The sequence below is a fragment of the Desmodus rotundus genome, chromosome 10 (genome assembly GCF_022682495.2).
Source record: "Desmodus rotundus isolate HL8 chromosome 10, HLdesRot8A.1, whole genome shotgun sequence".
Classification (NCBI taxonomy): domain Eukaryota; kingdom Metazoa; phylum Chordata; class Mammalia; order Chiroptera; family Phyllostomidae; genus Desmodus; species Desmodus rotundus.
The window spans coordinates 86,676,300-86,694,127 of NC_071396.1; the positions used below are offsets into that span (position 1 = coordinate 86,676,300).

The 17,828-nt window shown below is 47.7% G+C and overlaps 1 protein-coding gene across 12 annotated transcripts in view; it reads left to right on the forward strand.

Annotated features, from left to right (window-relative positions):
* The window catches only part of FHOD3 (formin homology 2 domain containing 3), a 420,803-nt gene that overhangs the window by 364,972 nt on the left and 38,003 nt on the right, over nt 1-17,828 (forward strand). For all 12 annotated transcript variants that reach the window (XM_053912979.1, XM_053912980.1, XM_053912982.1 and 9 more), the window contains one exon: nt 11,093-11,251. In XM_053912979.1, coding sequence (XP_053768954.1) covers nt 11,093-11,251 — 159 coding nt within the window. The remainder of the gene's footprint in view (nt 1-11,092; nt 11,252-17,828) is intronic.

A 17,828-nucleotide genomic window follows, 5' to 3' on the forward strand; every position in this document is an offset into this window, starting at 1 on the left:
GTGGGGGAGCTGTGATTGGTCGACTTCCTGTTAACAGAGTCGTGTTGTCAGAGAGAGAGAGGGGTCTGGAACCGTACTTGCTGCTCTTCCTGAGTTGGCCCTTACCGTGGTGTGGCGTCGATTTCTCCCAGTCTCAGGGAGGACGTGAGTGGGAGTTATCTCCAGGCTCAGGAATCCCACAAGTCAGAATCAAAGCTTTCTTCTGTTTATAAATCCAAACCACTAGGATCCAACACAGAAAATCATCCCTCTCCTGGAGCTGAAAGGTGCCCCCCCTTTTGTCCTCTCCAGAAAATGACACCTAGGGAAGTGGTGCCGGGCACTCGCTCGTAGTGTCTCTGTGTCCTGACTTTCCCAGGACTGAGCTACCCATGTGTCCCCTTCAGCTCTTAAAGTCAGGCCTGGCATTTAGAGAAGACTGGCCTGGCTGGGTTAAAACAGTGGCCTCTGGTTGCCAGGAATTACCTAGCACTTAACCTCGCTCATTCTACCCTCCAACCCACAGATCTAGTTGGTCTGTCTCCTTCCTCCCCCACCCCCACACAGGCTCATCTGGCCGCTGCATCTTCTGGGCCTCCCCTGGTTGTTCGTCACCCTCAGAGGTTGCTGGGGAGAGACTGGCCCTTGACTCCACATAGGAGGAACAAGAGGGAGTCACAGCTTGGCAGTGACGGCATTTCTGACTTCATTTTTACGAAGGAAATTGTAAAATCGAAAGCTTCTTTCAGAAGACCAAAATGGACAGTTCCCCTACCTCCCTTCTTCTCTTGGTCCCACAGAGTCGGCGCTAAGTCTGGTTGGTGCCCTTTCTGGAGCCCAAGGTTTCATTCTTGCTTGAAGTAGGTGGTGACCTCCTAACAGACTGTATTGCCTAGAAAAAGGGCCAAATGTTTGCCTAGTCTTTATAAAAAAGTGAGAGCATAAGAGGAAAGTAGTATATTGAACAATTTACCAAACTGATTCCAGAATTTTCTACAATGAGACCCAGGAGCCCATACCTTTGTTTTTGGGGGGTTGGAAATGTGAGCAGGGGCTAAATTACAAATGTTACAAAGGTGAGAATGGGAACTAGGATTAAAACATAATACATTGGAGAGTTGAATCCATTATGTGTATGTTACCAGGGCAAATATAACCAATTTTACTTCTGTTTCTAATCCATGACTGTGATTTTTATGAAACACAGCTGTAAGCAGCCACTTCCGAATTCTGGTTCACAAGAAGTTTTTCATTAAACACAGTACAGTGTAACAAAAATAAAATGAAGTCAATTTCACAAGACAGCACAAAGCAAAGGGAATCTGTTCAGTTTCCGTCGGAAGACTCACACGAAACCAGAGTCACAACAGGGCACGCTCATGGCCACGCTATCACCCCCCCCAAACAAGGGCGTGTGTGCTGGAGCCACGGCCGGGTCACTGCTGAATGGAAATGATAGGAACAGAAAGATGTGCTTTTTGGTTTCCTTTCCAAATAGTTGCTGCAACTGGATCTACTTTCTTCTCTCTCAGTAGGAAATATATATAGCTTTTTAGTAAGATGACTTTAATTACGCTTTTGTGGAGAAAGACAGAAATTCCGTGCTAAATTTCATCATGCTGTGTTCCTACTGTTGGTCTAAGATGTAGAGAATCACAGAGGAGAAAAAGTGACCTCGGAGAAAGATGTAAGGGCAGAGAGCCCTTGGGTGTCTGGGGACTTACCCTCCCTGAAGTTGACGTCATCCAGAGGAACCCTAGGAAGTGTCCTTCTACCCCGCGTGCCTAATCAAGGGCAGCAAAGTCCCTTCTCCTTCCGAAGGGAGCCTTTACATCCCACATTACGGACAGACCAAGGCAGGTGTGGGGTGCAATGGGAAACCAGAATGAAAAAGGGGACTCGGCTTTCCCGTGGGGATTCAGCTTTTCCTTGGGGACTCAGTGCTGCCTTACTGTGGGCTTGTTAGCTTTATCTTAGAAAGGAGGCTCTAGAATGGATCTGGAGAAATTCGTTCGACTTTATTTATCCTGAAGATTCTAATTGTATCAGAATCTGTTCGCTCTGACATTTTAAGAAAATTCAGATGATGCTGTCCAGGTTAGGGTACTAGATAAACTACATTAACATTGGAAATGTGACTGTTTCACAGTTGGCCCCTGCTGTAGCAGACTCAAAGGGCAAGTATGGAAAATTAATACTTTTCCTTCTAAACTTAAGAACAAGGCAAGCGTGCCCTGGCCAGGTGGCTCAGTTGCTCGGAGCATCATCCCATACACCAAAAGGTTGTGGGTTCGATCCTGGGTCACGGCACATACCTAGGTTGCAGGTTCAGTCCTCAGTGTGGGCGTGTTTGGGAGGCAACTGATGAATGTCTCTCTCTCCCTCCCTCTTCCGGTCTCTAAAATCAATAAACATATCTTCGGGTGAGGATACAAAAAACGAAGAAGGCAAACTTATTTTGGCAAGTTCCTCAGAAACTTTATTCCTAACTAAAGGTGTTTCAGCCCTCATTTAGACCCAGTGGGTTTTGTTGTTTTGTTTTGTTTGCCTAATGCTTTCCCATGTCTATTGCCTGCTCCCTTGTTATAGAACTTAGGAACATTCTGTCGTTGTCACATCTTTCTGACACCTGTACCATGGCATCATTGTCATTACCATTGTCTCAACAAACAGCTTGGAAATACACAGTGGCGTCACTCTGTTGGCGGTTCAGAGGGAGTGAGGAATGATTTGCCACTTCCAGAGCTGGCGCCTCTGAGCCAGACCGAGGCCTGGCCAAAGCACTTTGGGGCAGAGCTGCTGCAAAGTGCTTTGGGAAGTCAGTCGCCTTTCATGGAAGTGGTGTTCTCCAAGACTCAGAGTCCTCTTCATAAATCATGTGCTTAGCCAGTTTCTGTTTTCAGTCACAGCACCCTGTGGGGCGACAAGGTCTGTGTGCTGAATGTTTACTTCTAAAGGCTGCATTTTTTTATTTCTCATCAAATTACTCTTTAAAAATTCAAAGGGGTGGTCCTTTGTGGCCACCTGGAAGATGAGCCCTGTTCACCTGCCCAGACCGCCTGCCTCCACGAGCTCTGATCACGGCCCCCCTTTACCATTCCGTCCCCTCATGAGTGCGATGCAGCCTTCACCATGGCCCTTCTCTGGACCTCGGCTCTCCTTATCACTCTGTACCACAGACAGAAGCCGCAGGACTGGTGGAGCAGGTGTTCTATTTTCAAAAACCACCTCCGTGGTTTGGTGGGGTGGTGTGAGCTGTGGCAGAATGTGTGACTGTGTCTTTGGGGTCTGCCACACCCAGCCCCAGAGCCGCCAGAGCTGCGTGCTTTACCCTGCGTGGGGGACGACCTGATGGCTCAGCTCCCAGCGCCGGGAGGAGCTTGGCATTTGCTGGGCACAGCAGGCTCATTTTAACATCGATAAAAACGTCCTGCGTTGTGTATAGCTGGGAGAACTTTATCCCATATCATTCATAAAAACTAAACGAGGACCCTGTTACTGTCTTTCTATCCTAAGAAATGTTCTCTTACCCCTGCCTTGTGTTTCCTATTTTTAAACTGTTTCCTTCTCTTGAAAGAACAACTTTCTACTCACCCAACAATCCCTCCTCAAAGCCAAGTTTAGACTTTTGAAAGTCTGAGTCAGAGAGTCGGGTTGCAGGAGAGATCTTTTAACGTCTGTGACCCTGTGCCCCACCCCAGATGGAAGAGATCAGGATCTCTGAGGAGGGGACCCCAGTATCACCGTGGCTTAAGTATACCCCTAGGGATTCTCATGTGCACCCCACATTGTAAAGCACTGCTTTAAATAAACTACATTTTCTGGTTTTTCCTTCAGAGTGTGTCGGGGGGTGATCAGACCTGTTTCCACCTCAGATAAAAGATGTTGAGTTCCCCGTTAGTGGTGGTGACTTCATGTTTGCCATTCTGCCCTCAGTCATGGGGCAGCCACGTCTCCTAGCAAAGAAGGAGAATCTCCTGATCTTCCTCCAGAGCTCCCCTTACCATTCGTCCTGGAGGCCAGCCTGTCAGCCTCCGAAGAGAACTGGGCACATAGAAATCACCATGATATTCTCCTCGTTAAAAATAGAAACTAAGACATTCTCTTTGCGAGGAGATCTCCAGTTCCACCCAAGGCAGGCTCATGTCTTTGCATCTGTTTCCTGTTCCGGGATTCCACGTGTTCGGGGCCCTACACAGACTCTAACGAGCATCGAGGAACCATTGTCAGTCAGTTTTGTGACAGTCATTCACAAAGCCTCATGCCATCCAAGTCCCTGGAAAGCTGCTCTGCAGGCTAAGTCCAGTATCAAGTGTCCACACTTTGCCCTGTTCAGGGTGGGGACACAGATCTGATCTGCCGTTACTATGTGTGTAGGTGCCTTTGAGCAGGAAGTGTGGCAGATGCATTAGTTCTGAAAAATAAACATTGGTAGACCAAATATTTTAAAATGCAATATTGGTAGAATAAAAATGATAAAAAGGAGTCACTGGTGGTGAAAACAGCTAAGAGCTGATTCTCAGAAAGCACTGTGAACTGTGATCCAGGCTTTGTCACAAGTACTTTACATGTATTAACCCCAGTAGTGTTAGTCCAATAGGCCAGCAGACACTTCTACAGTGTTACCGTGGGCCACGCACTGTCCTCACTGTTGCACATCCGCTGTCTCCTTTCATCCTCACCACAAACCTTGCAGGGGAATCTGGGGCACAGAGACGTTCAGTGACTTGTCAAGGTCACAAAGCCATGGATGGGTCACGCCCCAGCTGACCCATCTGGATGACTTGCTCCTCTGGATATTTTCAGTTACCTTTCAGGGATCCTGAGTCTGTCTACCTGGTCCCTGGATTCCAATTCATTCCAGGACTTTTAAGTTTATCTCTGAACCCTTCCTCATACTCTTCCCTTGGGGATTTTCAGATCTTGCCATTTTAAAAGACTCTCCCTCCCCAGCCCACTCCCAATGACCTCTATGCTTTGCTATTGCAATTTCGAATTGCCTTTGGTCTGGACTCTGCCTCTGTGTGACTCTGAGCAAGTCTGTCCACTTCTCTGAGCCTGATTCTTGTGCCCGACCCCCTGGGGTTGTTGACTGAATCTAGTGCAACAGGGGTACGTGTGCTGTGTGCTTCACACAGGCATGCAGATGTGTAACAGGCCTATCGTTGTTTATACGATTGATTCGCTTAACCTTTGGCACGTGACTTTCTTGAGATTCCAGTGTGAGATTTTAGGTTAGTCTCTACACTTGATGACTACTATTTAGCATTTAAATGTTCATTTCCATCTTTTCCTAACTGCTTCCCAAATGCTCACACTTCTTTTTTTGCAAAACTGAATGATTATGAGGGGGAATTATGGTCTTTTTTGTTTCCTCAGGATGCTGAATCAAATCAGGTTATGATCACTCTTACATGGTGGTCACCCACCCCCCATAACCATTCAGAATGGAGTTTTTCTTTACTTGCAAATTAAAACACTCACTCTTGGAGGCAATACTGTGTTCTCTCCAAAAACCTGACTTCCTGTCTCCTCCCTGTGAGGCATGTCGTCATCCATCTCTGCATCAAAGACTGGTAGAGCATGAAGGCTCTCCAGGTGGACCTGAGTATCTGGCTTAAATGTTCCAGAAAAATATTTCTATTATTGTAGGCAACTTTCTGCCCCTTGGAGTAGCTGAGTTTGCAGGGCCCTACCTTTTGGAGCTGGTTGGTTCTGGAGAGAAGACTCCAACCCGGATAGCTGACCACCCGGTGACTCGGGCTGCAGAGAACAGTCCCAGCCCTTCCCCTACACCATGGATGTCAGCAATCGCAGCAACTTCCTCTGTGCTTCTCCAAACTCCTGTAAATCTTGTGGCCTGGGGTGCTGCCTATCTGAAGCCTTCTCCTGGAAAGGGGCTCACTCCTGTCTTCTTGGAAGATGGACCCTCAGTCCTCTGAGACAGCTTGGGAGAAAGATGTTGAATTGCCTCGGTGCCCTCCTTCCTGCCCCTTCTCTCTAAGTGGTCACTGACAGCATCCCTTTCCACAGAGAGTAACGTCTTTTACTCACCAGTTTGGCAGTCCATACCCACTTCCCTTCTCCCTGCAGTCTCCTTGGCTGAGTCAAAACCAAAATCGAACAGAAGGCCTACATGGCATCCAAGCCTGCAGCATTTCTCCAGAGACATTTCTGGAAGGGCAATGACTAGTATCCCAGAGGCTCCCCAATAGTTGGAGCTCCAGGGGAGGGCCGTGCTACAGGCTGGGGGCAGCAGCCTCGTGCTGCTCAAGAGTTCAGCTAAACTAGGCTTTCTAGAAGCAAAACCAGAGCTTGGGTTCTTCCCAGGGTCCTCCCACCCCCTTAAAGAAGCAAGTTCTCCTTTTCCCTTGAACGTTTCTGGACATATTTGGAAAAGTAGCATGTTCACAAGCAGCTCCACGGAGGTCTCACACATACAGCCTCTCTTCTACTCTTTTGCCGGGGTGACTATCTCACCCCAGAAAGAGTTGTTCCGCTTTCATGTCCAGCCAAGCACTAGCCTGGAATCTGGTGCCTGGAGGCTGGGCCCACAGGAGCCTCCTTCCAACATCCCTTCCTCCCTGGTAGTTCTTGGGACTTACTGAGGAAGAGGGCAAAGGATTGGCTGGTTGACCTTTTGTCAAAGACTGGAGACAGGAACCTTTTTAATTCCTGTTGCCCCAGGACTGGCCATTGGTGTCCTGGGCCTTCTGGCCCTCCACAGGCATGCTTTTCGGTTAGTCCTCAGTCATAGAAATGGCCCCACTCAGGGGTAGGCACCTCACAGACACTCAGGAAATATCCATTTAAGGAAATGGGGTCTATGTCAAAGAGAGGCAACAACTCAATAAATAAGCAGACCCACTCAGCCAATCAGAAAGAGACTGTTGGAGGACTTGGCCTTGTCTCCTCCGGGTTTGCTCTCATGGACCATCACTAATCACATCTTGAGACTCCGGTCAGCCAAGAGGCTGCGACAGACTCCCATCACACCCACCCGAGCCTGTACTCTTGCTGTCTCTCTTCTCAAGAACAAAGATGTCAGTCTGTCCAGTGTGTCGCGATGTTGACCTGTTGTATTGCTTTTTTTGACCTCAGGTTACTTTCTTCAGTTCCATTTTAGAGATCCGGCTTTCATAATTAATCATGACTCAGTAATCTTGGTGTCTTTGTTGGAATGCCCTGGACCATTGTATACGAGCTTTTTCTGTACTCTCATTTTATTCTGTTCTACCATTCTAGCTATTCTGGTGCTATACATTTTAGTTCTGTCAGTTTTATAATGTTTTTTTAAAAGCTAGTTGGATAAATATTATATATAACTATCAATTTTTTACACATGTAGCCTTTCATAGTAACTTTAGAATATTTTTTAATTCCAAAGACAAATCTTGTTGGATTTTTATTAGTTACCTCAAATGTATACAGTAGGTGAGAGACAATGAGCCTCCTTCTAACACTTAGACTCCCATCCAGGAGCATTATGTTTCTCATCTATTCACACCTTTTATTTCTCTCAAGACAATCTCGTCATCTCCTTCAGGTAGGCCTCACATTGACATGTCAAGAGGTTTTAGTCTGTTACTTCCTTGTATGGGTGTTGCTTTTGAGGATGTGTCTGGTCTCCTATCAAATGCAGAACAACTTTCTGATTTCCTGCCTAGAAGTTGTGCCCCCTGTCATCTTCCCAAGTCCGGTTCCACCTTTGCCCCATCACCTTGCCCCTTTGTTCTACATGCTGTTAGAAGGGATGTCACATTCCCTAGTCTTCTTCACTGGGGCCACTCTTTCTCCTTCGGTTTCTTCTTTACATCCTGTTTGCATCATCAATGAGTTTCTTATTTTTCTAATTTCAAACCATGAGCTATCACTGACTTTCTAATCAAAGAAGTGTAATAAGGAAATGGGTGGCTGAGAAAGGCTGTTAGCAAGAGTGTGATGGTGGGATGAAGAAGAGAAGAGACTAGAGGCAGGAGGCCAGTGGTGAGAGGCTGGGCACCAGGGGTCAGGCTAAGGATGCAAGTGGTGGGAACGAAGGATGGGTAGGCATGAGAGGCTTTGAGGAAAAGGATGGATGACAGTTACTCTGTCTCAGAACCAGGTGAAGGATACAGTGAAGGTCACACTTTCTGATCTAGGACTTTGAACCCAAAAAGATGATTGAAATGGATCAGAACTGATGCCTGCTAACCCTTAGACATGGACACGTGCTCCTGGGCACAGAGAACTTTGGTCTTGCAGATGCTTCTCTAGGTTATTGGGGGAGGGCAGCAGAGAGGTGAGAGAGCTGGATGGCCTACATGACCCGCTGCCTCATCTCAGGCAAGATGGACCCCAAGGCACTGTGTGCTCAGTAGCATCCAGGCAATCTGTTTTAATTGGGAAGAACAGCATTTAAAACACTTCTTGGATAAAATCCAGGGATCGAATAATTCAATTCCAGACATTACTTTAATTCTCATTCCTTCACAAAGTGGGCGGATGTACTCTGACAACGTGTTGAGTCATCTGTGGGGACAGTTCTCCGCATTATCCCAGGATGCTTGGAGGCTTCTCCCGGACTCACAGGGGACCATGTGGGTGTGTCCAAGGTATAAACTGAATTCTCTTGAGAATGGGGACAAGGACATGTCAGGCTCAGAGCCACTGTATAGGTCTGTGCCTATTGTTTTACACATGGATACTGGCTGAGGGGGAAGGGCTGAAATCTGAGAGGTGCTTTCTTCTCAAGCTGTTTGCCATGGGGCTGTGTCTCCTCAGAGCAGGGCATCTTTTTCTCATTTGCAGAAAGGCTGTGGTTGGGCTGGGCCTGCCAAGGCATCTCTCCAGGCCCCTAGCATGAGGGGTCTGTATAGGTGAGGGGCCAAGGGGCCATGATTCCCAGGGAATCCCTGCCTTCCAATAAATGCCTCCTGCACTGGGCCTGGCCCTGGGCGACTGTCTCTCCAGTGCCAGGCCCCAGGCTCCTTCTGCCTTTCACATTGCCATCTTATGTGGCGTCATACCTCATGTCCTCACTCTAGACAGGAAGGAGGGGGAAGGGCAAAAGGCATGGCCCTCTGGGTCTATCCCTTTTTAATCAGAAAACAAAAGCCAGAACTTAGTCACAGGGCCGGCTTCAGCTGCAAAGGGTCCAGCAAGATGACTGTTGTAACTGACACGCTGCCAACCTGAGAAAAGTCAGGGTCCGATTGGTGAGCAGGGAAGAGGGAGTGATGTTGGGTAGGTGCCCTGCAGTGTCTGGGTGGGTGGGCACCCCAGCACCCCAACGTGGGCATTGCAAGTTGTAGTATCCCTCTTCATTGCCTGTAGTTAGCATTTTGTCAAACCGTTTTTCATTCCTTCTTAGCATTTCACACACAAAATAAGTTTTAATTAGGTTTAAATTTCAGGGGCTCCCACTAGGCTACCTACCTTGGCTAAATATAAGTCAAAGACAAGCTTGCCCTGCAGCATGAGGATGCTTCTGCATGCCACATACCCCAGGAAGCCCACTGTTCAAGGCTGATGGCCACACCCACAGGAACTGCTCCTCCTGGCCACCAGGCCCCAGAACAGCTGGGATGCTTTCAATTATTTTCCCCGTGAAGAAATTTTAATTTATTCCCAAATGCATATTTGAGGATCTAAAACAGAATTTTAGTAATTGAGTTTGGAAGGGCTCAGTGGGACTTAAGGGGCTATGGTCCATTTCTCCTTGCCAGCCTCCAGCCTCTCATGTTGCAACAGGCCAGCCTCCTGGACAGTTCAGCTGCTCCCATCCCCAGCCAGTAGGGCAGGCCTCCGCACAGAGACCCATGGAGAGCAGCAGTCAGCTACCGGCCAGGGCCTGCCTGCTGTGGAGTCAGAGCGGCTGGCTCCTGAGGTCCCCTGAATGTGCCCCCTCCCCCAGACTTCTAGCTTCTTCTGTGGCAATTCTCAGCAAGGTAGACAAAGCCACTTCTTATCTCCTTATCTTTTCTCCTCAGCTCCAGACTAGATCCTAGACATTCTTCAGGGCCTAGCTTAAGTGTCAGCTCCTCCAGACCCTGCTCCCCCCGTACAACAGATGAGTTAATTACCCCACTGCTGAGCTCCCTCACATAGTGAACACACCCCATCTTTTCCTTCGGGAGGTCCACTGTGCCTAATCATCATTGTCATATAGTCTTGTTATCTGAATAGAAATAGTCATTCTCCCACCCCTGTTTGCCTGAAGGGAAACCTGAACCCGGTCAGGGGGCTTGCTGAGCCAGATCTCCTCCACTTGTTCCCATGGCCACATGCCCTTAACTTCCCTAGAGCTCAGCGGGGAAGCTGGGGGCCTTGTCATCACCTCTCTGGGCAAGTGTTGGCTCAGTACCTCACACCCAGGGCCTGCCCCCAAGGAGCACTCAGCCCAGCAGCGAAGCCACGTACACAGGGCTCTATGAGGACACCTTAACACCTGTCCCCTGCTCCCCTCCTTGGCCTCTAGGCCATTCGCCTCTCACTCCCCTTCACCAGCATGTGCCCTTTGGTTTTCCTCCCTCAGCAGGTCCCTCCTCACTCACCAGCGGCCGCTGCCCAGCTGTCTGAGTGTGGCAGGTGCTCTGGAGTGAGAGGCCCAGGGGGTTTCAATAGGGGGCCAGAGGCCCACAGGGGCTGGCCGGCCAGCGATGGCAGATTGTCCCCGTCACCCCTGTCTTCTTGGCATGTGTACCAACTGTCTCTATCTCCGGGCACACGCCGTGTGCACTAGGGTCAACCAGAGCACACTCCAACACCTTGCAGACACAGGAAGGGAGCTCTGCGAGGGTTTAGTTTTGTTTCCACTGCGTCTATGGAAAAAAAAAAAAAGGTTTTTTCCTTTCTTGCAAAATATCACATTTTTCCCAATTGAAGGAAAATCAATTTTATTTTGTAATGTGTCTGACTTGTGAAGTTCCATGCTGACCTGAGCTTGGCGGCGTCTCGTAGCTAATCCCTGATCTCTTTTTTTCTGTGCTGAGCAGTAGCCAGTCCTTCCCAAGCTGAGTCGGGGCCACTTGTTTTCATCTCTAAATAAGTAGTGAGTTTGCACTTAATAATGAAACACAGAAAGGACCAAAGATGATGCATTAATCTTGGATTCTCCTTTTTTGTCACCAAGAAAACTGCTGCAGATGGAAAAAGGCAAGAGATCATCGTCCTGGATTCCAAGAGGAGCAACGCTATTAATATTGGGCTGACGGTACTACCCCCTCCGAGGACGATTAAGATAGCCATTTTGAATTTTGACGAATATGCCTTAAACAAAGAAGGAATTGAGGTAAGAGGAGCGCTATCAAGCATTATTTGTGTTCTGTAAAGAGTCACATATGTAAAGCATTGCTGTCTTCGGTATGACTTTCTCTGTAGAATGGCTTGTCATTTTTCTGTCTCAGCTAGACTCTGAATAATGTTAATAATTCTCACATTTTTTTAAACTTCTGGGGCCTGGGGAAGTCCCCTTTTACCAATGAAGTTTAGAGATCCTCACTCTGGTTCATTGACGGGCTTCCTTCTGACCATACTCTGCCTTCCTCAACCTGGAAGTATATTATCACCTCCGTAGGGGACGCTGTTAGGGTCTTAGTTCACATCATTTCAAACCAAACATGTTTAACGAGCAGTTTCAAAAGTAGGGTTTTCCATGTGTGCTCATATCCATGTAAATGACTCTGTTTCTCTCTTTGCACTCGATGTGGTACAGAGGGATATGTTTCACTTGCCAACTGAGTCTTGAGTATTTGCTGATCTGCATGGTAAAAGTGGAGAGAGGTTGGGTGACTTGGCTGTGACTACATGACGGGTAGGTGGCCTTGCTGGAGCCACAGCCCAGCCGCTCTGCTCGGCAGGGTTTAGTACTCTTCCAGCAGGGCCTGTTCTCCCTTCCCTATGGGCTGGTGGTGCCAGTGTGCAGCGAGTTCAGTCTCCTATTCTGACAATGGAAGCAGAGTGAGTAGAGTCAATGGCCAGCCCACAGATTCCTGCAGACAGGTGATAGAGCCCGGGGCCCACTGGGTTAGAGTGGGGATAGGGCACTGCTTCATAGCATTGGGTGGCACCCACCCCATCCTTCTAGTAGCAAGAGGCTCTGGATTCCTTTAATATTCTTCCATAGTTGGGGTTCATTCATACACAGTCTTATGTGAAAGGCTTGAGAGTACAGGGAACAAATGAGGACTGACTACAGCGAGGGAAAGCAAGCCCTTGACAAAAGATTTGAACATGAGGAATGGCCCTGGACATGGTGCCACACTTGACCCTGACCCTGAGTATGGGAGGGAGCAGTGGGGCATGTGATAGCATCTGAACCCAGCTGGGCAGGCAAGCCTTTGTGCTCAAACAGAAGAGGCCTCCACAGGAAACACTGTGTTCCAAGAGGTTTGTACAGGGTTGAACAGTGTATCTTCAAAATCCATGTCCATCCAGAACCTCAGAATCTGACCATATTTGGATATAGTCTTTGCAGATGTGATGAAGTTAAGATAAAGTCATACTGGATTAGGGTGGGCCCTACTCCAGTGACTGATATCCTTATAAGAGGGAAGTTTGGACACAGACACAGAGAGGAGAATGCCATGTGAAGACAGAAAAACTCAGGGAGACACACAGAACATGTGATGGTGAAGGCAGAGAGAGACTGGGGTGATGTGTTTACAAGTCAAGGAACACCAAGGATTGCCCACAACCACCAGACACTAGAGAGAGTCAAGACAGTGTCCTCCCCAGAGCCTTAGACAGAACACGGCCCTGCTGACACCTTGGTAGCAGACCTTCACCTCTCAAGCTGTGTGAGACTATGTTTCTGTGTTTTAAACCACCTAGTTGGTGGTTATGGCAACCCTAGGAAACCAGTACAGGCCTAAGCAGTTCTCCTCTGAGAAACACACACTCACCGTGTTCCACGGAGCAGGTAGAAGGATTGAAATGCATTTCCTTCTAGCTAGAGAGCAAGTTGAGCCCCAAGCTAGAGTCAGGCCAGGCAGCAGAGCAGGTCAACATGTCCAGGTGGGCAGCTAGGGAGTGAGGGCCCATGGCCAGCTGGGCCACGGGGTATAAAGGAAAAAGCCGGTGACAGCAGGTATGTACAGACAGGGACACTGCCAGAAGGAAGAAGGGGGTAGGCCAGGCTTCAGTGTGAGGCAGCCCCACTATGGGTCCCCCAAAGGGGAAGGCAGGACAAGGACATTGGCTTGCCATTAAGCAGGTGGGAGCTGCCAGCCTGGACAGACCAAGTGCAAAGTGTCTTTCATCTAGGAAGAATAGTGTGGTGGGCCCTGGTACACATTCTGACCATCCCATTTACATAACAGTGCCTTTTAGAGAGGGCAAAAGCTTCAGATTCATGCAAAGAGAGGCTTCAAATGCAGCCAGAGCCAGCCTGATTAAAGGGAAAAAATGACAACTTCCTCCTTTAAAAATATTTCCCCTTTCTTATCCTGAGGACTTGAAAGTCCATTAGGAGAGATTGATTCCTTTGGGCTTTGCCTTTGTTCTTTCCTGAAATGTAGATCTCCCTGGGTGGGGAAAGTTTCAGATACAGTGGGTTACTTAGAATTTAGAATGAATCAAATTACTTTTCCCTTTTCTGACTGGTTTCCAGCTGAGCACCTTTTTGATCCAAGAAGGACTAATGATAGCAACAGTAGTGATGATGGATGTAGGAACAGCAACATAGCACAAAGTCTGACTTCCGTAAGTTCCTTCCTGTGGGCCAGGCCCAGGTACGTGCTTCACACAGATGCTCATCAGAACCTCATGAGGCACATACTGTTACGTTTCCCATCTTAAAGATAAAGAGAGTGAGTCCCAACTTTAGTCTGTGCCTAAGTACGTAAGCCAGTGAGAGGTCAAGCTGAAATATGAGCTCGAGACTGAGTCTGAAGTGCAGAGCATGGCCTTGGGGATGGGTGGCCTGGGAGGGCCTACGGATGCCAAAAGATGAAGAAGGACCCTGAATGGGGAGTGAGAAGACTCACGAGGCCACACAGTCCACTTCCCAGTGCTGCCTGTGGCTTCCCACCGGGAGGAGCTGATGCATGGAAGATGCAGAGCAAGAAGACACCGCGCTGGAGAACACTGTAACCCTTTACTGAGAGCTCATTGTGTCATGAGACCTCAGCAAGTCCATATTTAGTCACAGCAACAGAGTCACACATTTTATCAGTTTTCATCTAAAGCAGGGTTTCTCATCGGTGGCATTGTTGACATTCTGGGCTGGGCAGTTCTTGATTGTGGGAGCTGCCCTGCGCATTGTGGGATATTGAGTGACACCTCTGACCTCTACCCGCAAGCCAGTAGTGCCACCCCAGTGGTGACAACCAAAAATGTCTCCAGACTTTGTCAAATGTTTCCTGGGGGCAAAACCACCCGGATTGAGAACCCCTGATTTAAGGCTGTCTGTGTGAATCCAGAAAGTGTGTGTGTATGTGTGTATTTATATATATAACTCTTGTCAGTCATGGCTGAGAAGAGGCAAGAAAACACCCATTCTCTTGGAGAACCCAGATACTGTCCCGCAGTACCTGCTGTCTCTCACCACTGATCTCAGGGCCCCAAGGGGCTTGCGTGGCCTACACCCATGTGCTAAGCTGATTACCAGAGTCTGTTCTCTAGGCTTGCTGTTCAACAATTAAGTCAGGACTGAGAAGAGATGGAAATTGTGCCCTTACAGATCTTTCCTAATAAGATTTCTAGCTTGCATGCAAGAGCCTCTTGCCAAGCTGTCTGCTTCTGGGACGCAGGCACTGTAGCATGGCACCACGGCTTAACAGGGCCATTTGAAACCTCTGTGTACCTAAATGTGATTAGAATGTATTAGATGACATCCTGTGTCTTTGCTTAGCAGCCCAGAGGTATGCATCTGGTTTGTTGTGTAAACCTGAGGGAGCAGTTAACTAACTTGATTGAGGAAGTTATTTTTCAGGAGAAGATTAAACTTTAGAACATTAATTTGGGGCCATTTCTAAGTGGTATTGATGATATTTTCCCAAGTATGTCCTTAAGGTATCATAAATGGAAGTATAAAGAGGTTTCCCTTTTTTCTTGCATTTCTGGTTTTTATAGTCTGTGTCTACCCAGAGGGTAGCATGATTGAGTGGTCCCAAATGACATTTAACTTGGCCCAGTTGGCTGCCAGGCCTGGCATCATCCTAAAGACAGAAAGAAGTTCCCTTTGGCCACAGATACAAAACTACAGCACCTTTTCAAGCACTCTGTGCTGTGCCACCCCCGTCCACAGGTGCCCCAGTGGGTGCTGGGCGTACCAGGGTGAGCCTGAGCTCAGACACAGCAACTGGTCGGCAGTGCCAGGGAACCTGAGTGTCCTCATGGCTGGGCATCTTCACTGCACCGGTCGCTTTGCGGTTTTGGTTGAATTGCTGTGATTGTGGAGCTGGTGAAGGGAACCAGGCATAGCCCTTCAGTGGTTCTTCAGTTCTGCCCCATTGGTCCAGGCCGGCCCCAGGCAAGTCACTTCACCTGCAACTTTGATGCAGTAATTTCTGCCCCACGTGCTTCACTGACTAGTCACAACAGTGAAGGAAGATACTATCAGGACCCCTTGAGAAGTTTAAAAAAAAAAAAAAGTTCCTTCATGTCCATGAGAATAAATACTTCAGTAGAAAACCACTGTCTCATGAGAATATGCAAGGTGTGTACAATCCAGGCCTGGCTCTAGGGGCTTCAAAGCTCTGTGGCTGTCACCCAAGTCCTTGTGTTGGATTCCCATCCAGGGCAGCCAGGGTTCTGTTCAAAACTCACAAGGCAGAATAATTCCTCAGCACAGCCTCATCTGCAGGTGAATGAGATGGCCAAACCCAAAAATGTTCAGGTGCATAAAAAGTGAGACTTGTGCATTTTTCTCTGAAACATGGCTTTCAGGTACAAAAGCAAGTACCCTTGAAGAAGTGCTGGAGAAACACTGTCTGGGAGAAAATAAAAAGCAAAAAACGCTGAGATGATTGTGTAGTGGTCTTGTTTGATGTTTTTCTCCCCATGGAACCAAATGGCGATCATAAAGTCGTCCATAAATCGCCCGACAGGGTGGAAGAGCACATTAGAGGTTCCCCCTCACGTTCATCTCCTTTCATCTGCTCATGGAAAAAAACGGCCTTCACCTCATAGGAGGCGGCTTTGACCTGCCGTTCCACTGTCCTTTGGCTGTTTTTATTGTCAGTGATGTGTAAAAAAATAAAACAAACTGGCAGATGGCAACCTCATAAATCTTCGACAGTGAACAAATGGTTTAAATTAGTCAGAGAAGTGAAAAACAAAAGTAAGAGTGTCTGATTACTTTCCCAAAGGAAAGAAGTCAACTAAAATCAGGGCAGGAAAATGCCTTCTGAAGAAGGGGGAGAAGTGCTGACAAGTTTTTATTTTGGAATTCTTGTACATGCCGAACACTATTTGAACGTGAAGAAAATTAAAATACAAATATTAAGTTTTTATTTTGAAAACAGCTCTAGTTCAAATCCTGGGTATTTCCAAAGAAGTGACGTCTGATTGGGTTGTGCTGGGTGTTTCGGATGCCATCCGTGTGGACAGGTGGGGTCAAAGCAGGAGCCTGGGAGGGCAAGGAGCGATGTCACCGAGTGTCGCCCCCGATGCTCACGTTCCCCCACGTCATCTCAGTGTCTCGGGCCATGACGACGGTAGTGCTGGAAGAGGAGGTAACTGAGGGCGAACCTTCTGTGACCCCACTCTGACTGCAGCACACGACATACACCGAACCCCGAGCCCGCCTTCCTCGATGACACTCTCACCAGACCAGATGGCTTCTACCCCAGCCACACATGTCCTGTGGCACACTGCTGTAAACCCCTGCGTGTTTGCCAGTTATGGTGTCAGGGGTCTGACGTTTTTAGTTTTGTTATCTATTTTTATTTTTTTGCATTAATATAGAGTAAAATTAAACTTTTTGGTGTGTAGCTCTTAGAGTCTGAAAATACGCATAAATTCATGCAATGACAACTGCAGTCAAGATTCACAACAGCCCCATCTCCCCTGAAATGTGCTCTGGTCCTGCCCCTGTCTAGTCGCGCCCTCAGCTCACCTCTGGGCCCTGGTAACACTGATCTGTTCTCCTCGTTGTGGTTTTGTCTTCTGGAGAACGTCACATGAGTGGAATCCTACAGAGAGTAACTGGCTTCTTTGACTCAAGCATGGTGGATGCCTCTCAGAGTCATCTTAGTTTTACTATGTCCCTAGAGTCTGTCCCTCTTCATTGCTGAGTACAGTTGATTCATCTGCTGAAGAATATGTAGCTTTGTCTGGTTGTTGGAATTTGGATAAAGCTGCTGCAAGTATTCATGTTCAATTTTTTGTGCAAACAGAAGTTTTAATTTTCTTCTGGGGTAAAAACTTACCAGTGGAATTGCTGGGTCGTGTGGTAACTCTGTGTTCAACCTTTTGAGGGACGGGAACGTGTCTTTACATTCTCTTAACAGTGTCTTTCACAGAGAAAAAGTTTCTAACTTGGGTGAAGTGCAGTTTATCAACCTGCTGTTTTTTCGTTTCATGTCTACCATGGGTCACAAAGATTTTCTCCTGTGTTTCTTTCTAAAAGTTCTGCAGTGTTACGTTTTACTTCGAGATATGTGATTTCTTTTAAGTTAGTTCATGTGTAAAGTGTAAGGTTTAAGTTGAGGTTCTTTTTTTGTTTAAGAATTTCAATTGTTCTAAAAACATATTTTGGGAAATACTACCTTCTCTCCACTGAACTGCTTTGGCATCTGGGTCGCAATCCGTGGGCCACATTTGTGTGGTCCATTTCCGGACGCCCTGTTTCATCCCGCTGGTCCATTTGTCTATCCTATTGTCATACCACACTGTGCTATTACGAATGCCCTATAGTAGATTTT